Source organism: Engystomops pustulosus, chromosome 7, assembly GCF_040894005.1.
Source record: "Engystomops pustulosus chromosome 7, aEngPut4.maternal, whole genome shotgun sequence".
Lineage (NCBI taxonomy): Eukaryota > Metazoa > Chordata > Amphibia > Anura > Leptodactylidae > Engystomops > Engystomops pustulosus.
In genome coordinates, this window is record NC_092417.1 from 87,419,755 (window position 1) to 87,437,494 (window position 17,740).

General features: G+C 37.0%; 1 protein-coding gene across 7 annotated transcripts in view; it reads right to left on the reverse strand.

The window, feature by feature from the left end:
- The window catches only part of ZNF536 (zinc finger protein 536), a 472,346-nt gene that overhangs the window by 196,392 nt on the left and 258,214 nt on the right, over positions 1–17,740 (reverse strand). For 6 of the 7 annotated variants that reach the window (XM_072117182.1, XM_072117181.1, XM_072117184.1 and 3 more), the window contains exons 7-8: positions 9,422–9,574; positions 1,859–3,409 (exon numbers count right to left, since the gene is read on the reverse strand). In XM_072117182.1, coding sequence (XP_071973283.1) covers positions 1,859–3,409; positions 9,422–9,574 — 1,704 coding nt within the window. The remainder of the gene's footprint in view (positions 1–1,858; positions 3,410–9,421; positions 9,575–17,740) is intronic. The other variant, XM_072117185.1, reaches the window with a different exon arrangement.

The following is a 17,740-nucleotide window of genomic DNA, read 5'->3' on the forward strand; positions in this document are numbered from 1 at the left end:
AACTGCATCAGAAAACCTGAACGTGTAGACACAGTCTTAGGAATCTTTTATAAAAGGTTGCATATATACTCTATATAGATGTAACGTGGCACCGAGGAGTCACTAGGACCTACTATTAGAGGACTAGCATAGCAATGAATTCTGCATTGTATTTTCTGCTGAAAGTATTACTAATATTATTCTATGAGGAAACGCCCTATGTGAGTAGCTCAGGAGTCAAGAGCCATAAAAGATCATATACACAAACATAGTGTAGAATTAGGTACTGCACTGTGTATATTATACATCCAGAGATTATGAAAAACAAGTACCAAAAAATAACCCCACAAAATATGTTTTCTTAAATTAGATAAATTAATTAAATAACTCATGGAAAATGGATATTTATTGCCACTGATACCAAAATCCTCAAAAGTCTTGTGAAGTGCAAAGCATAACACAGGCTTTGTATTATTAACCAAAGGTGTCAAAGTCATCAACGCCTATGCTGCATGTGAATAAACTCTACTATAAGGGTATTTGTTTTATGTTAGGCAAGCTGCTTGTTCAGAGAACGACCTTGCATAACGAGTAAACTATTCAATTCATATAGAATAAAGAGCACATATTACGGGTCTATGTAAAGATGAACACGTAAAAAAACAAAAAACATAACCATTAAAAAAATAATGATTTACAATGATGATACAAAATAACAAGTTAAAACAAAATGTTCATTTTCTCCGAATAATCCTATATCTCTTTTTATACTGCATGATCAGCCTCTGACATTCTAATGAGAAGAATATAATTTTATGACTTTTTTTTAATGATGCTATCAACATAAAAATAGGATTTTACAGAAAAGCAAAAAACCTACATAAAAACATATTTATGAAAAATTAAACAATACTTGCAATGCAGGCATTACAAAAAAAAAATCTAAAGCATCTAAAAACACCACCATTTTTAATAAATATAGTTGAGGCGAGAAAGGAGCTTAAATGAATATTAATGCCACTGCTCCGAAACATCTGTTTCTATTGATAAATGAAGGCCATAAGGTCTGTACAGTATAGACTAATCTGCAATATAATAAAATGGTGCAGGATCCATTTATCAAGAATTTCACATGACCAGATTGTTGGTTCATCGATGTACCATTTGACAGATGTGTCTCTTACAGTCAATGTATTTAGAGTCAATACTTCAACGTAGCAGCTGCTCGCATCAGTAAGTGATTTTAGTGGTGTCAATAGTGGGAGTTTGGAGGGAATTAGCTGCTACAGATAATCTAGTTAGATGTTATCAGTATCTCTCTGGGCCATTGAGTATCTTTGAATTTTTGTAGATGCTTAGAAGGATTTATTTTCTTACATTTCTAGGTTCAAGACCTCTTGCACAGAACTGCTGTGTGGATCTGTAATACAGCTTTCATAGCCTACATAGTTCCCTCACGTTCCCGGTATGTGTCTCCACACTATGGGTGTGTAATTTGGAACTGTACCATCAGAAATCTACATGCGATTGTAATGTTCAGGATGGCTCCAATTTCCTTCCTAAGTCCATATCTACATGCTTAATTATAAAGTTATTCAAGTAAGGAATATGCCTCCTATTCTATTGAAATGCATATTCAACACCATGGATTTAAAGAAGCTGGGGAGACTAGGTAACATGCTCTTATATACACTTCAAGGTGAGAAGATGACAGCACACAATTGGCTGGTTTCTAACTAAGGTTATAATTATACTATAAACATTTATGCATTTTATTATCATGATTGATGGAATTTAATTACCCTGGTTTTATTTGTGTAATTTATAAATATAGAAACCCTATCTTTCATCTAAATCTTACTCTGTTTTATCAACTTACCACATAGGTCAGGTCTCTTCATATATCCGCTGTTTGCTGTGCTGCTTCCAAGTCCATTAAAAGCAGCCATGCCCTCGGAGCTGTATGCTCGGAGAACAGAGAGCATATTAACCTGCTTCTCCAAAGGATCAGAAACTGGTACTTGATCAAGTTTTACAGAGCTTTGTGGAGACTCTTGGGGTAATGGAAGATTTGGGTGCCACTGTTTCTCTATTGTTGGTGACACTGTATTTTCTGAACATCTTAGAGGGGTTGAATTTGACTCAGCTTCTTCCATGTCATTTTCCTCTTTGCTCAGTTCATCAGTTGTGTTCATGTTTTCGGGTTCTGTTTCTGCTTCCTCCTCTTCATTCTCATCTTCTTTGCATGTTTCCATATCTTCAGAGGAGGAATCATCAGAAATATCATCAGTAGCAGCTGTATTAACAGAATCACACTGTAACATATGGGAGTCATCATCAGGTGGAGAGTCAATGTCCATATTTTGCGCATTAGCACCTATTGAGCCTGGGTATACACCAAATTGCTTATAGAATTCAGCTGGGAAACTATTAAACATAGCGTCCATGTGATTCGGCCATGAAGAACCTTTATGATCAGGTAATGTCTCCTTAGCGTTGCCTTGTAAAGACTTTTCAGAAGTTTTTAATGGACTCATATTTGAGGTTATCATTTCCTTACTACACTGGACTGAAGAAGACGAGGCCACAACTTTATTTGCTGTACCCAACGACTCCCTCAACTGGTCTTTACTGTGCCCTTGTCCTCCTATTGTGCAATCTTTACGCTTTGCTTTGCCAAGATGGTTAGCTTGAAGATGAAGGGCCATCAGCTCCATAGATGATGTTGTAAATGAACAAAACAAACAACCATGCCAAGCAATGTTATCTTGGACTGTGATAGATGAACCAGGAAGAGACTGGGTATCTGGTCTCAAAGACAAGTCCAGAGGTTCATACTGAGATTTTTCCATTTTTCTCTGAGGTTTTTTGTTTTCTGATTTATCTTCACCATTGTCCAATCTGGGAGCTTTTAAAGGAAGTGAATCAAGCAAAGCCTTCTCTTTCATTTCTTTTTCTTTCTTAAGAGAATTTAGAACAAAATTGTCCATAAAAGCCTGCAAAGACCCTTGAAAGTTTACACCATTGCCTACAGTGTTAGGGTATGTTCTTGCAAACTCTGCAATGCTAGTTGCCTTTGAAGACATCTCAGATTTCTTCATTTCTAAAGAAGATTCAGAACTAATGCCACTTGACTGTCCCTGACGTTCTCCAGAAGACATCAACCCTGCCTGCCACTGGGACATCATTCCACTTCTGAAGTCTATTCCAGGTAGGCCTTTAAATGCTCCTCGTAATATATCTGGTCTCATAAAAAGGGAGCTCTTACTTGCTATCTCATCTTTGTGGTCCTGGTTTGGAGGATGTCCATGGACAGGAAGTGGGCCAGAGCCATTCTGCCTTTCCCTGTGGTGGCGCTCCAGGTGGTACTTCAAGGACGCTGACTGAGTACCAGCATAGTCACAATGGGGACATTTGTAAGGCTTCTCACCTAAAGTTGAGCAAAACAACAAATAATGATAATTACAATTCTGTCTAATCATAAATTGTTGTAAGAAAAAACATTGTCATATATATAACAAACATTTTTCCAATGCCAGAGTCACTTTAATAAAGGAAGTAATTCTATTTGTATTTGCCCCACCCAAAAGACATTTTTGACACAACATTCTGCAGTCTTTCCATTTTAATATATATGCATATATATATGGAAAGGTCATACTGCATTTGCACTTATGTGTTTCATTCTGACGAGTTTTACCATGTGGTAAAAATGAAATATTAACTTTTATTGAATGGGTTAGTATGATCAAGGCAATGTCATGTTAATATTCTCTTTTTCATTTTTAACTATGTTGAAAAATGTGTTTCAAAAAATAAAAAAAGAACATATTCTTATCTCTCTGCCCACTCGTGTTCTTCCGTGGCGCTGCCCATCACAGCCAGCTTCTGTTTGTATACAAAGGCCAGGGGTGAAACACGTTTACAGCTTCTATTTTTTTTCAGCGGCCAGTGGTGATGCGTATCTACTGCTGCGCTCCTGCTGCTGCATGAGTTTTAAGAAGGGGGTCAGCAGACACCCATTCCCGAGTTCGGTGCAGATGACATGGGTAGGATCCATTTTTATCATCTATTTATCATCCAAAGATATTTCAGAAATAGATTAGATGGAAAATCCCCTTAACTACATTTTATCTTTAGACCCTAATAAGTCAACAGTTGCAGCAGTGTTAGAGCCCATTGCAGCTGTTAGCACCCATAGTGTATTTTTCGAGGATGCTCATATCTCAACCCCTTTCCATACTTCCATACTCCATTAATGCACTTTTTAATACATATTCCAATCTTTTTTTCCACCTTATAAAAAAAAATCTATTTTCTGTTTTCTAATTTTGTCTATGTTGCAGTATAAGAAAGTTTAACTTTCTAAGTCTTTGGATAAAACATAGGTGAAATAAATGTTAATTAGATGATGGGCTAAGACTTTCTATATCCATAATTGTTGTGAAATTTGTTTAATTTATACACATGGAAACCATTTTTAAAACCTAAAAATTTTATGGCACTGTTATGCAAGGCTGAAATGAATGATTTAAGTCGTGCTCTGCAGTAAATCATGGATATAATTAGCAAATGGCATACTGCACGAGTAATTTATCATTATTTAGAGGGCAGCATTCCAGAAGAATTCTGAGATCTGCAGACCCTCTGCATTGTTACTAAATACGGATCTATAAACACAGATTCGCTGAAATATTAAAGCCATTACCCGTGCAGTACAAAAGAACATATAGGTGAGATAACACATAGCCAGTAAAATGACATAAAAATCCTTGCTAATGAAGAAATGCAAAATATATTAAGATCCTCTGTTATATTGTAATTATCTGCAGAGGCTTTGCAGTCATTTCCATACGTTCTGATGGTTTTTCTGGCCCACAAATATAATCTGTAACGTGCTTGCAATATATATGTAATTACTGATGGTGGGGGGTGGATGGGCAGTTTAGGTACTGGTTTAGTGAAAGACATGAGTGACATTTGTATTTAATGATTAAAATAATCCTTGTATTTGTATCACTATGAATCCAAATATCATGTTCAGCTGCATGATATTTAAAAATGGATACATAGATAATAGATATACAGATAGATAATAGACATATTTATAATAAATAGATAAAAGATAGATGTACGATGGATAGATAATAGATAGATCTGTCATGTTAGAGTTCGGAGCTTCCAGCACCTGTTTCTGGAACAATTGAATTGCATTTTTTCTATGACTGTCTAGAATGTTTGATTCTTGCTAAATAAAGGAAGTTTGTGCTATGTGTATACTGTAGAAATTTATAACATGGTATATAGATGGTCCCCGACTTAACAACATCTAGCTTACAGATGACCCCTAGTTACAACTTTACTTTAGTCCTAGGCTGCAATGATCTACTGTAAGGTGTCTGCAATGAAGCCTTATTGTTCATCCTTGTTTCCTTATCAACCCAAAATTTGTAAATTCCAACTGTCACAGAGAATTAAAAAAAATATTTGCCTGGAGTGGAAGCTCCACCATTGCAGTCCACTTGAAGACAATGAGTATGATACAAATGACTACCACTTTAGCAGCCATAGAGGCTAAAAAGGGGGCTCAAGGTCTCAGGAGGGCCTGATAGCTCAAACTAGTTGGCTTAAAATAATGATGAGTGCAGGATATGCAGCATTACTATAAGCAGCACATCATTCACAATGCTCTTCTTCTGGCATGAACATCTGTTAGGGTGGTCAGGGTGGCAATATTGTACCTCTCCTTTTATACATTGTAGTGCCTGTACACAATTGTGGAGGGACACATGTGAATTACTACCAATTTTTAGATTGTACCAGTACTTGTTATTTTATAAGTAGTGGGCACAGCCTGGCAAAAAGTGGCAATTCATAAACATTGCTGGCACACATGTGTACAGGTTGGGTGCATACAGTGATGTACATTTCAGCCTATGGAGTTCATGGATAAATGAAGGGGGTCCAATCACAATTTTCTAAAAGGTCCCATCCTTTCCTTGTTAAGGCCCAGGACCACTACAAATTTTGTAGCCCATGTGGTAGATTAGCCTTAGCCATACAGATTTTGTTGCAAATCCTTCAACTCTACAATGGCTCATCGGAATAAGGAATGCAGACGGCATTTTCCATAGAGTAAACGAATCAGCCCCTCTTCTGTCTGTAGAAATAGAACTGTGTCGGACTATACTACTACTATATAGGATGCGGGGCAATTGCTCTCATTCAGTGTCTAGTTCAATAATGTTGGGTTCCCTGGGTAAAAGATATTACTCTCCTACTATTATTATTATTATTGTATTATTATGGTTCTTTCTACTGGCTGTTACACAGTATATAGTGAACAGGCAGATGCTGGTAAGTGATTTAACTAGCTATACTTTCCGTTTATTAACTGTTCCTACAGGAAGCAAGCTACACACTGAATTTCACTGCAATGCATTCCCATATGATGAATGTAAGGTGATACTGGTGCTTCTCCATATAATTAAACCCAAACCACCACATACATCAGAAGGTACTGACCTCCTGATGTATGTGGCCGCCTGGCTGTGCAGCATTTAATTCTACACCAGATCCTGCCTAGTGTAGAATTGCACCATAACCTGCGAACTGTCACTTATGAAAGTTCACAATCTATTGCCAGTGCACACCCCTCGCCGGCCACTTGGCATCGCTTCACCATGAAGGGGGAAATAACCACAATCACTGGTGGTTTTCTATTAAATGCAATTATTTCAGGACGTGTACGCAGAAAAACTGTTTTTGTAAATGTCATTTGTCTCATTTGGATCGTTTTTTCGGAATAAAGCACAGATGCATTGCCTCTTGGAATATACAGTAGTTCTTATGGTCTGAGCCTGCTGCTCTACCCTTTCCCATGCTTTACACTGCAGCTCACCTTGTTCACAGTGACTGTTGTGTATAAGCAGAAACTCAACAGACCGGTCGGTGAATAGAGATTGGATCTTCATTTCAGCAAGGACAAAGTGTGGCTAAAATACACTAGAGCATCAGTGCGAGGGAATTACTCACAGAAACGGGCCTTAGTGAAGATTGTGATTCTTGAGTTGCAATTTACTGTATCTATTGTATCTACCTATAATGAATATTACATGCCATGTTATTCTTTAAAAGTTTTAAATTAAAAAAAAAAAGCTTTTTAAAAATGTGCCACAAGGTTAAAATGTTTTTTATTCTAATGTTTCCATAAATGCACAATTATCATTAATCCCTTGCCAATGTGTGTATTTTCATGTTACTTAGTTTACAATATATTTCATTTGTATACAATTACAGGTAAAAAAAACTAAAACAAAAACTTCTTAACTATATTTTTCTGGTTCTAAATTATGTTAACACCCCAAAACTCCTCCACATTCAATGAGTCTGGCATTTCTTAAGATTTGCATGTTATTTGCAGCATCTTTTATGTTATTTATTTAGACTTCCCAAGTGGGACCTGATAAGATAGATGGACCACAGAGTTGCTCTGAAGTTTTGGTACATTAATATAAATTGTATACTAATTTCCCCCAAAGCATATATATATATATATTGTAAACCTGGAGATCTTTAACGCAGCTGCTTATTGCTAAACAGTGCCTTGTCCAGAAGGGGACAATCTGTGCCTCTAATTGCTGTCACTGAAGCCGAGATTCATTATGTGACTTTCCCATTAAAATGTGAGCATTAATTTGTATAATGAAATATCACCCGCTGCAGTGTTCATTAGCCATGCCCTACTGTATACTGAACATTGTTAGCTACCTAGAAACTGTAGTTAATTTTGCTAATGGATATTTCTCTACTTAGTGTTTGCTATGAAATTTATACTGTAACATTACCTCTTAAACTTTTAAAGAAATTTAAATTCAATCAATTATTCCCAACAAAAGTTTGGGATGTCATTAAGCCAGAAATCGCTAGCACTGCAGTGTTACAAAAAGAGACGAAAAAAAGAAATTAACAATAAAATAACAGAAAGGTGAAAATATTTCAAATCTGCTGACTGTAACAAAGGATAACTTTAACTTACAAAGTCAACAGCAGTAAAGATTTCTTGTGTTGGGGATTTTTATGTAACCTGTAACATCAATAGCAGCATCTGAAATATTCAGTGGGACTTAGAATGGAAGGTTCCCGTTGATGGGGTTGTCCCATTTGGCCAACCCTTCTAGAGAATGAAGCCGCCATTAACATTGGCTGATCATCACAGACTCCTCTAAGAGTTGATTTTATCAGGGTAAATGCAAATGAATACCTACTACATGACTGCATTGATTCAATCACAACAGGAGGCTTATTCTAACCACTCTCCACTAATATGCCCTATTATGGTAAATGGAGAGAAGTTGTCCAAATGGTACAAACCCTTTCAGAACAGCACGTAAATAAGATCTGACATCTTATACATTGTGATGGGGGGACCTGTGTTAAGGCTTAGTGTTAAATGAATGCAGATATAAACTTTTTCTGATCATGTAGCTTTCATTAAAATATTTGTACTTCTATGTACATTTTTCTCTAGAAACTCTAGGGATATTGCTCTAGAATTTAATGGCCCACATTAATCATAACAGTGCAAAGTGTACTAGGTGTAGTTTGCCTGTGAACTGTGCAGGGTGCTCCAGATTCATGAAAGGTGGCGCACGTACTTCATGAATCTGGTGCTCCATACGTTGCCTCGGCAGAGTGCACCAACTTGTTTTATAGATATATGACTAGCTGGAGATAAATAGCGAGTAAACATCAGTATAATGGCTAAGTTCTTTTAAGATTATTGTCCAGCAATTGAAATCATCTTTCAAAAATAAAGGACAATATCAGATTAAGTAGTTAATAGTGTAAAACTTAAGTTACCTTAAGTTACCTAGCACACCATATAAATGTTCAGATCAAAGCTAATTATCCTTCTGGTCATTGGATGACTACTATCAAAGTATAAGTATACTCTTAAGTAAAAGCAATTCAAGCATTGCTTGACTGTGATAGATGATAGAGGGATTATTATTAGAATCATATTATTTAGGGAAAATATAAAAATTACTTTCCATGACCAAATGTGATTGATAATACACACATTAGGCTTCTTCCCATGTGCACAATTTTTCTGGATGGGTGCCATGGCTCTGGCTCATAAAGATTGGCCAATGTCTCTCTAAACTGTGTGAAATTTCCCTAAGTAGTAATACCTGTCACCAGCATTGTTTCAAGTGAATGGTCCCTAAATTCATACCAATTCTTTAGTATCCTGATCAACACGTATTGGGTATGTACATGTTCTACATAGAACATTGAACAAAGACGTCTAGCTAATGGACTCCATGCTCTAGTGATGACTTTCTAGGGTAAAGTTACTAGTGGAACCCTTTCTTATGATACAGACAAGAGACCTCATGTAAAAACCAGATTTAACTTAAGTCCTGGGTTAAGGTCTTACCTGTGTGTATCCTCAAATGCACCTTTAGGTGATGTGAAGTCCTAAAGGTTTTCCCACAGTAAGGACAGTCCTTCATAGCTGAGCCAAGGTTTCTGTCCCTCATCATAGCTTGTTGTTGTGCTCCTGTACATCTTCCAGTGTCGTCCCCCATATCTGTAACACAGAGACGATCACTTCTAACATCACTTCAGCCAGACGCTGTTCAATTATAGCAGGGACGGTATCAGTACTCTGCCTGTCTGTTTCATTTGTTCTGTCAATTCTTGTGATTGTGATTCTTGGGGATAATTTCATCTTTTTAATCATTATTTTAAGCAGCATATGGTATCTTAATAGTGAACGGAGTTATAGAAGAAAAGAACCAGCTGTGGAGGCAGATGCCTGGATTTCTTTTTTTTTTCTAGACACTGAAAAACCCAAAAGTTGAAAATAAGAACAACTCTACCATGATAATGTAACATTTTTTTTACCTTACATGTACATGAGTATTATCAATTACTCCTTGGATCCAATCATTTTGAGAAGGAAGAGTGAAAGGGTTGGCTTAAATGTCAACAACTAATATGTCTGGTGTCAAGCTGGATGTCTCTCTAATACTACCTTTTTCACCATATTTTAGAAAATCTTAAAAAAGAACACAAGTTCCACTCAATATGATTTGCATGGGATCAGATTCAGTTTATTCCTTAAGCTTAAAGGGTATTCTCGTCTGGGCATTCACATTCAGTTTCATTAATCTGCCATATATAAATATTTCTTCAATTAAATGTTATTAAAAAAATGTTCCTGTTTGAAGATAATTTCTCATAAATGTAGTGATATGGTCCCTTAGAATCAAGACAGTGTCCTTGGATACAACCACATCTGCTGGAGTGATTGCACAAAGAAACAAAAGGTTTTTGTATATGAAATGTCCTGGAGTTACTGCATGTCCCACAGCCGTCCTGTGGTAATGAACACTGAATCCAGGTGGTCAGGCAGGATTCAATAGCGCATGTCTGGCCACTGCTGCCAAAATGTGAGGTGGTTGTATCTGTATCTAAGGGACAACATGACTACATTTATGAAGAACATTGTTTTAATAACATCCAATTGAAGAAATGTTTACATATGGCAAATGAATTTAATTATATGTGAATGCCCAGATGGGAATACCCCTTTAAAGATAATGCTATAAGAGTATTTCAATGTGACAGATACCTCAGTTCCATTAAAGGGGTTTGTCCATGAAAGATAGAATCAAGCAAATAAACTTTTAATCGCTTACTTTGCAATTTTACTGCTGCAGTTTTATTGTTGCTTTTGTTACTATCACTGCATTAGCTGCTCAATGTATGATCTGTCTATGTGGGCAAGGAATGTCTATGCTATGCTCGTGCATGAGATGTTTTGTGCTGACAAAGTGCTCAAATTATGGTACAGGGTTTAGCTAGCCTTTCATTTAACTTCTGAAGATTCTACTAATCTGACACATAGAAAAGAGAGATGAGACAGATAATGGGCATGTGATGGATATAAGACACAATTCAACACATTCAGCTTTGCTTTCTCACCTGACCAAACACACACTCAGTACTTCTATGCCCCTTCCCCTCTCACACCAGGACATGTATCTTGTCTGTGGAGCTTGTCTCTAAATGTTGCTGGACAGGAACTGCCTCCTCCCTCCTGCTGCTCCTGCAGTACAGGAGATCTACATTCATGTGAGAGAAATCTGAGCAGACAGGAAGATCTGCCTGACCATAATCAGGACTGAGTTTATGGTCGTATCCAATGCTAATGCTAGCCAATGCTAATCCAATGCTAGCTAAGTGGGAATACCCCTTTAAGCAATTCTGCTACAAATAGATATTGCTTAAGTTATTTGAAAAAATTAAAAAATGTATATCCATTTGTCAGTTCACTAGAAACTGAATTACTGAGTTCAAAATCCCCCATAACATAACTTATAATGGGGCCAATTGTGCATTAGTCACAACCATCTCTTTTTAATAAATGGAAAGTTATAGTTACCACAGTAATTGCTCTGTATCCAGGGCCAGTATCCCCCACCTTTGATTAATTAACTTTCACCCCAGGGTTTCCAGGGTTAAGCAATGTAGTTGGCCCCCTCAACGCTGGGCCCCTTAGTAGTTGATTTGCCTGCTACCGTGCTAGTTACACACATACTTTCATTGCTTCATCAATATAAAATAGCTTCACCCTGTTCTTGAGCAGAACCTGATCTGTCCCCTTTTTAGAAAAAAACAATATACAAAGACATAGCAGAGACCAAAATGACCACAGTGGGAGCAAAAGTTTTGTTTTTATCTTGCACTTTACTCTACTTTACAAGCACTATATGTCAAGTCTTAGTTTTACATGCCCAAGAACAACTCGACATAAACAGTCTATTCTCCCCTATTTAGCTGACATAGGTCCAGAGAGTCATATACCTTTATTTTAATTTCAGTTGATGTACAGAAAAGTTAAGGAAACTGTGCTATTCCATATATAGAAGTTTAACTAGTAGGAACAAAAAACTTTGACTTGCATGTTATTAGGGAGCAAATACAAAGGGAAATAAAAAAGGGTAAAAGTCTGGATATGTCAGGATTCAGGCATAGTGGACACATTGTACCACCATGGACAATGACGTAAGCCGACACCTGTGAGCGGAGTCTAAGTGGTACCCGATTTTCACCAGAGCCCGCTGCAAAGCAGCACAGGTGCAACTTTGCCCGAGGTGGCGGCCAAGGCGAGGTACAGAGTTGTCAGGCAGAGACAGAGTCGGGATAGGCAAGCACAAGCTTTCTCTACGACACAAGGCACGAAGATCCAGCAGGGGTCATCGGAAGAGGCTGGATATTTAAAAGATCAGTGGCTGCAATCACGCTGAGCCTTTAAAGTTTATAGAGGTGTACAGAGCTGCGGGAGACGCTGCTAGAACCCGGTAAGTGAGACTGCAGCAGACATGGAGGAGCACACGGAGGCACACGGGTGCGCCTGCAACCCGAGACATGGGTCGCAGGGGCACCCGTGGCAAGATATTAATAATATCTACTTTGAACTCCAAAGAGAAAATTGCAGATTCACATAATGGATTATAAATAGAATGTTAAGGCCTTATAAACAAAATATATTTTATGCAAAAATAATATTATAAAAGTTTGTTTGTAATGGCATCTACAATTCTGGAAAAAATGGTGGAAAACAACCACTGGAATTTCAAAGAGGCTTTAAATAGTTAAAAATGCCATGTGAAATTCTAACAAACTAATACATGGCTTTAATAACAAATAAAAAACTGCCTTTTAGTATTTAGATTGAATGGAATTCCATCTTCCTTCCACATCGCATATTAAACATGGGATATTTGCCTTTATTCTCATTCTTTTTTTAACATACATTTTTAAATAGACCAGCTGCCTTCACTGTGCCGCTTGTCGCCGATTCCTCTATGTAAACAGTATTTGGCACTAAATGCATATAAATGCACACTGGTATACGTCCGCTCTATAGCCAGTATTGATCATTAATAGCTTTCGAATGCTAGCAGTTTAATTAATGCTAGCGCAGCAACATTACTTCATTGAATTGTCTCAGGCATATGTGTCGGGAACAAATTCTATTGTTATCTTATCAATATTTACACAGCTGGAAAATTAACTAGGACCCGTTCAAGAAAAAAAAAATCTTTCATGCACGGTTGGCGTAAAACATTCCCTGCTTCAAGAATTGTTCATAAATGACAATGTAACTGTATAGGCACAAAAAAGGAATAACTAAATAGACGATCATTCTAACTGTGGGTTTAGGGTGAGATATTTCCAGGCTAGGAATATAAAGGGCCTTTAAAAAAAGTTTCTTTCAAAATACTTTAGAAGTAATGAAGGATAAAAATGTTGTGATCCGTAGAATATTTTCTTTTTAAAAAAAATTAAAGTAATAAATTAAATTCTAATACTTGGGCTGATTTCAAAATACCTTGAAATTAGTGAAGGAATTAAATTTCATCTTCTGTGAAGCAGTTTTTAACTTTTTAATTTAAAAATACCTGGGTGATATGAGATGATTTTTTTTTTATTATAAAAGAAGAGTGATATGCAATAGATCTGCAAGTGTTACTGTGGTACCAGGGAAGAAATCCTTCTAGATTTGTAAAGTTTTGATTTTTTTTTCAAATGGAACATAATAGAAATAGAAACACGAAAAAAATCGGTAAATAAAAGGGCTGTTTCGAAAAAGAGAGAGTTTTACACTTAACTGAATGGAGCTTCAACATTTTTACACCAGGTGAAAAAGTAGATGTATGTTCTCCACTGTCCTTTGTGGTACATATCAATGCTTCTGGACCTGGGGGAACTTTCATCAGGCTAACTAGGAATTCAACAACTAGCTATTAACTGAAGTAGAACACAAAACACAAAGACAATTTGAGCAAAGAAACCATTGTGTTTTATAGAAGTCCAGGTTCATATCATATTTATGTCATACACTCAGAGGGGGGATTTATCATTGGGCTTTTTGTTTATGTTTTGTGTTGTTTTCCTACAGTTGTGGTACAAATGCTGTTTTGTGACTTTCCATTGTGCCAAATGAACATAGGACAGTACAAAGTCACTTTGACATAGATCCTGCTTGCGCCAAAATCATTGTTGGGCAGCACGGTGGTGCAGTGGTTAACACTAGAGCCTTGCAGCAGTGGGGTCCTAGGTTCAAGTCCCATACCGGTCAACATCTGCAAATAGTTTGTAAGTCCTCTTCGTGTTTGTGTGGGTGTCCTCTGATTTTTCTGCCCACACTCCCAAAAAATAACATACTGGTAGGTCCTGGTACTATACCGGTAGGTTCAAATCAGTGACAAAAATAATATATAAAGAAAGTATTATTTACATAGATTAGTTTCCACAATACAACTGAGTTAATGATTTGTGATGCAAATTTACGCCAGTGCCCACCATGGTCTATGTTATGACTTTGTTGCGACTTTTCATGTGACTGTCGCAAGCAACCTACACAGCGACATAAGGGCCAGGGCCACTTCAATGAATCTGCATTAGCATTACTCCAGAGACAGACATAGAACTGTCACAAGGATTTGCTCTAATGATAAATTCCTCCCAGTGTATATGCCCGACCTATAGGCTGAACATATACATGGATATATACTGGCAGATGGGGTCTACTTTTTGCATTTATCTGCAGAGTATACATTGTATGCTCTGGAAAACACAGGGGGGGGGGGATTTATTAATTTGGGTGCAGGGTGGTGCAGGAAGCATGTTATAATTTTCAGTGGGATGAAAATGATTTGGCGCACAAATGATAAGGTTTAGAACTGTCTTCCCATTCATGAAGGTGAAGTAGAACTCTCTAGACAACTTTTAGCTGCTCCAAAAATCTAACCATAAAACAAGTCAGAAAAACAGAGGTGCCAGAAAAGTGTCGGATTCACAAGAAGAGCCACAATTTTGGCATCATAAGTTTAAGAAAGGCACCAATATTGTGGCGTCACCTCTACATGAATATGGAGGAGGAGCTGCAGCAAGGGGGAAAACAATTCTGCCAGTTTTCAAATTGAAAGTCGATAATAAAAAACAAAAGTGTAGGCCATTTGAGGCAATATGGGACAGATGCAAAGAATTTGCATCGCTCCCCAGTCTCTGCTGAGTATATATGTCGTTGAATAGGTTCTCTGTATTGTCACTGTTCATACTATGAATGCTAGATGGAACAAGCATGAGTATAATTGAAGACTTTGAATTCTTGTAGTAGTTAATGGAGGCTGACATTATGGAATATTTGGAATACTGTATCATATAAGGCAGTAATTATGCAGCCTGTTCGGACCAGAGGCAGCGGAGGTAGTGTTCAAGCACAAGGAGGAGTACAACAGTCTATGGCAAGAGACTCCAGACCCCGGAAGTGCTTTTAGGAAGATTCCTAAAACCTTCCAATCACTGGCTGCTGCTAATGTTCACTCCTCCCACTTTCATCTTTATTCACTTCACTAAAAAAACAACTAAACCCATCCCATGGATAAGTATGTAACAGTTCCTTGAACAAAGTGGCCGTGTTTAACATGTAGAGTATTAGTAAGTGCAAGATTTTTTATGAGACTATGCATAGTGCAAGGGATGAGGAGGCAAGGCATAACACATGGATTTACAATTTCAAACTATGCTCCACCCACAAATAAATTATATGTTAATTCTACCTGAAGTGTTACTTTAATACTACAGAGAAATTGTAACCTAAATTAGTTTAATGTCTGAGGGTTCAGTCACAGGACCCAGAAGCAGTATACATGCAGTTACAGGGATAGCTGCAGAGATTTTGTTGTTCATGCTCCATGGGGAATCTGATATGAAGATTACCTCTCAATGCAAGAGATTTGCATAAGAACATTATACCAGGTAATGGTTACTTTTACATTCTCTGTAGAACAAGTCCATTTATTACCAAGAGGCAAACGATTGAAGTTAGGGGCTATAAGTAGGATAATAGGGGTTGTATTCCTGAGAAAACCTCCAAACCTTATAAAGATCCTTTTTCTGTAAGGAGAGATGTTTAGATAGATTCAATTTGCAGTAATAAAATTACATAAATATGGTATAAACATTTTAAATCTGCCTTTGACATGGTTTACAAATAGATATGACACAAAAGCCGTACATCATGGGGTAATTTAAGTGTTTGTAGAACTGTTTATGAAATTGGCTTGTTAAAAGTTTAACTTGTTCAAGGCTGTAAATGAGAAACCCGTCTTTAGTTGATAACATTTTTATGTATTTTTTCCCTACTAGATTTTTTGTAATTTATAAACACACCATACTACAAAAGCTAACCCTGTTTAATTTTTGTCCTTGGCATAAAACTCAATTTTAAGGTCAAACAGCTTGAAAATGTATAGTGAAAATGAATAGGATAGGACAACATTTTTTTATGAATCTTTGTAGATATGTTAATAACAGAGAGAGAAACAATTGAAAAGGCTTTTATAAGAATCAACAAAGCCCCAAGACACACACAGAGGTATGTGGGTGGCCAGGAGATGTGGTCTTTAAGATATTCCATGCTATAAGCTTCTTAAGAAGAACATGTTTTTCTGATGCTCATGAATAAAGAACCATTGGTGTCATTTGCACAATACAGGACTGCAGGTCGCCATTATAAGTCGAGAAACTACATCTTTTCTAATGGCTGTGGATGTTTTGTGACTACAAGAAGATTCTATAGGCTGAATGTTCAACTGTAGATAAATTTTACTAAATATTCTATCCAAATTTTAGCAATGTGAACAGCGGACTCATGCTGTTAACATTTACTTTACCTGAAGTTTTGAGATTGGGAGATAAAGGTTACGGACTCTTTAATGGGTAACAATGTATTTGTTTCTGTCTTTGTTGAGTGTAGGTACAGTGTTTCATTTATGTTTCAACAGTGCATCAAATACAAACAGACAACAGACTTACAGACTACCTCTAGTTACAAACGGAGCTCTCTGGCTACAGTGACTACTGGTGAAGCTCTCTGGATGATGCTAATTTACTGAACTTTGGCCCAAGGCTGCAATGGTCACCATAAAATCTATAAAAGGTGTCTACAATTAAACTTTATTGTTCATTCTTTTCTCTGAATGACAGATCCAAATATCTAATCTTTTTCTGCATGCTATACAGTCCCCGGGTTACATACAAAATAGGTTCTGGAGGTTTGTTCTTTAGTTGAATTTGTATGTAAGTCGGAATTGGATATTTATAATTGTAGCTCCAGACAAAATTTTTTGCTCTCTGTGACAATTGGATTTAAAAATTGTTGGGTTGTCATAAGAACCAGGATTAAAAATAAATCTTAATTGCATGCACCTTTGATAACTGCTATAGCTGTTTATGGTAGACTAGGGCTAAAGTACAGTAAATTCTCAAAATCCAATGGTCCTTTTGTAACTAGGTGTCATCTGTAGGTTGAGTGTTCTTAAGTAGGGGACCGCCTGTATGTAGAAAAACAATCAGATGTGGAAATTAAAAATCTTAAAACTTTATTTTAAAAATAATTGTTGTCACTGGTCTTGAGGCAAACTGTTGCTGCTCTCTGAGAGTCTGTCTGATAAAATGTTTGAACAGAGCTATTTATCATTTCAATATACCACCACATCCTGATGCCCCACACAGATTAACAAAGTGTCCAAAATGCCAAAAGCCTTTAACAGATTTATTTCATGGGCTATGGACGTGCCCAGGTACCCAGGAGTTTTGGTGGCAGGTTATTTCAAGGGTAAAAGACAAACTGAGAATAGATCTGCCCATGGCTCTACTCCTTCACTGCGATGTGCTG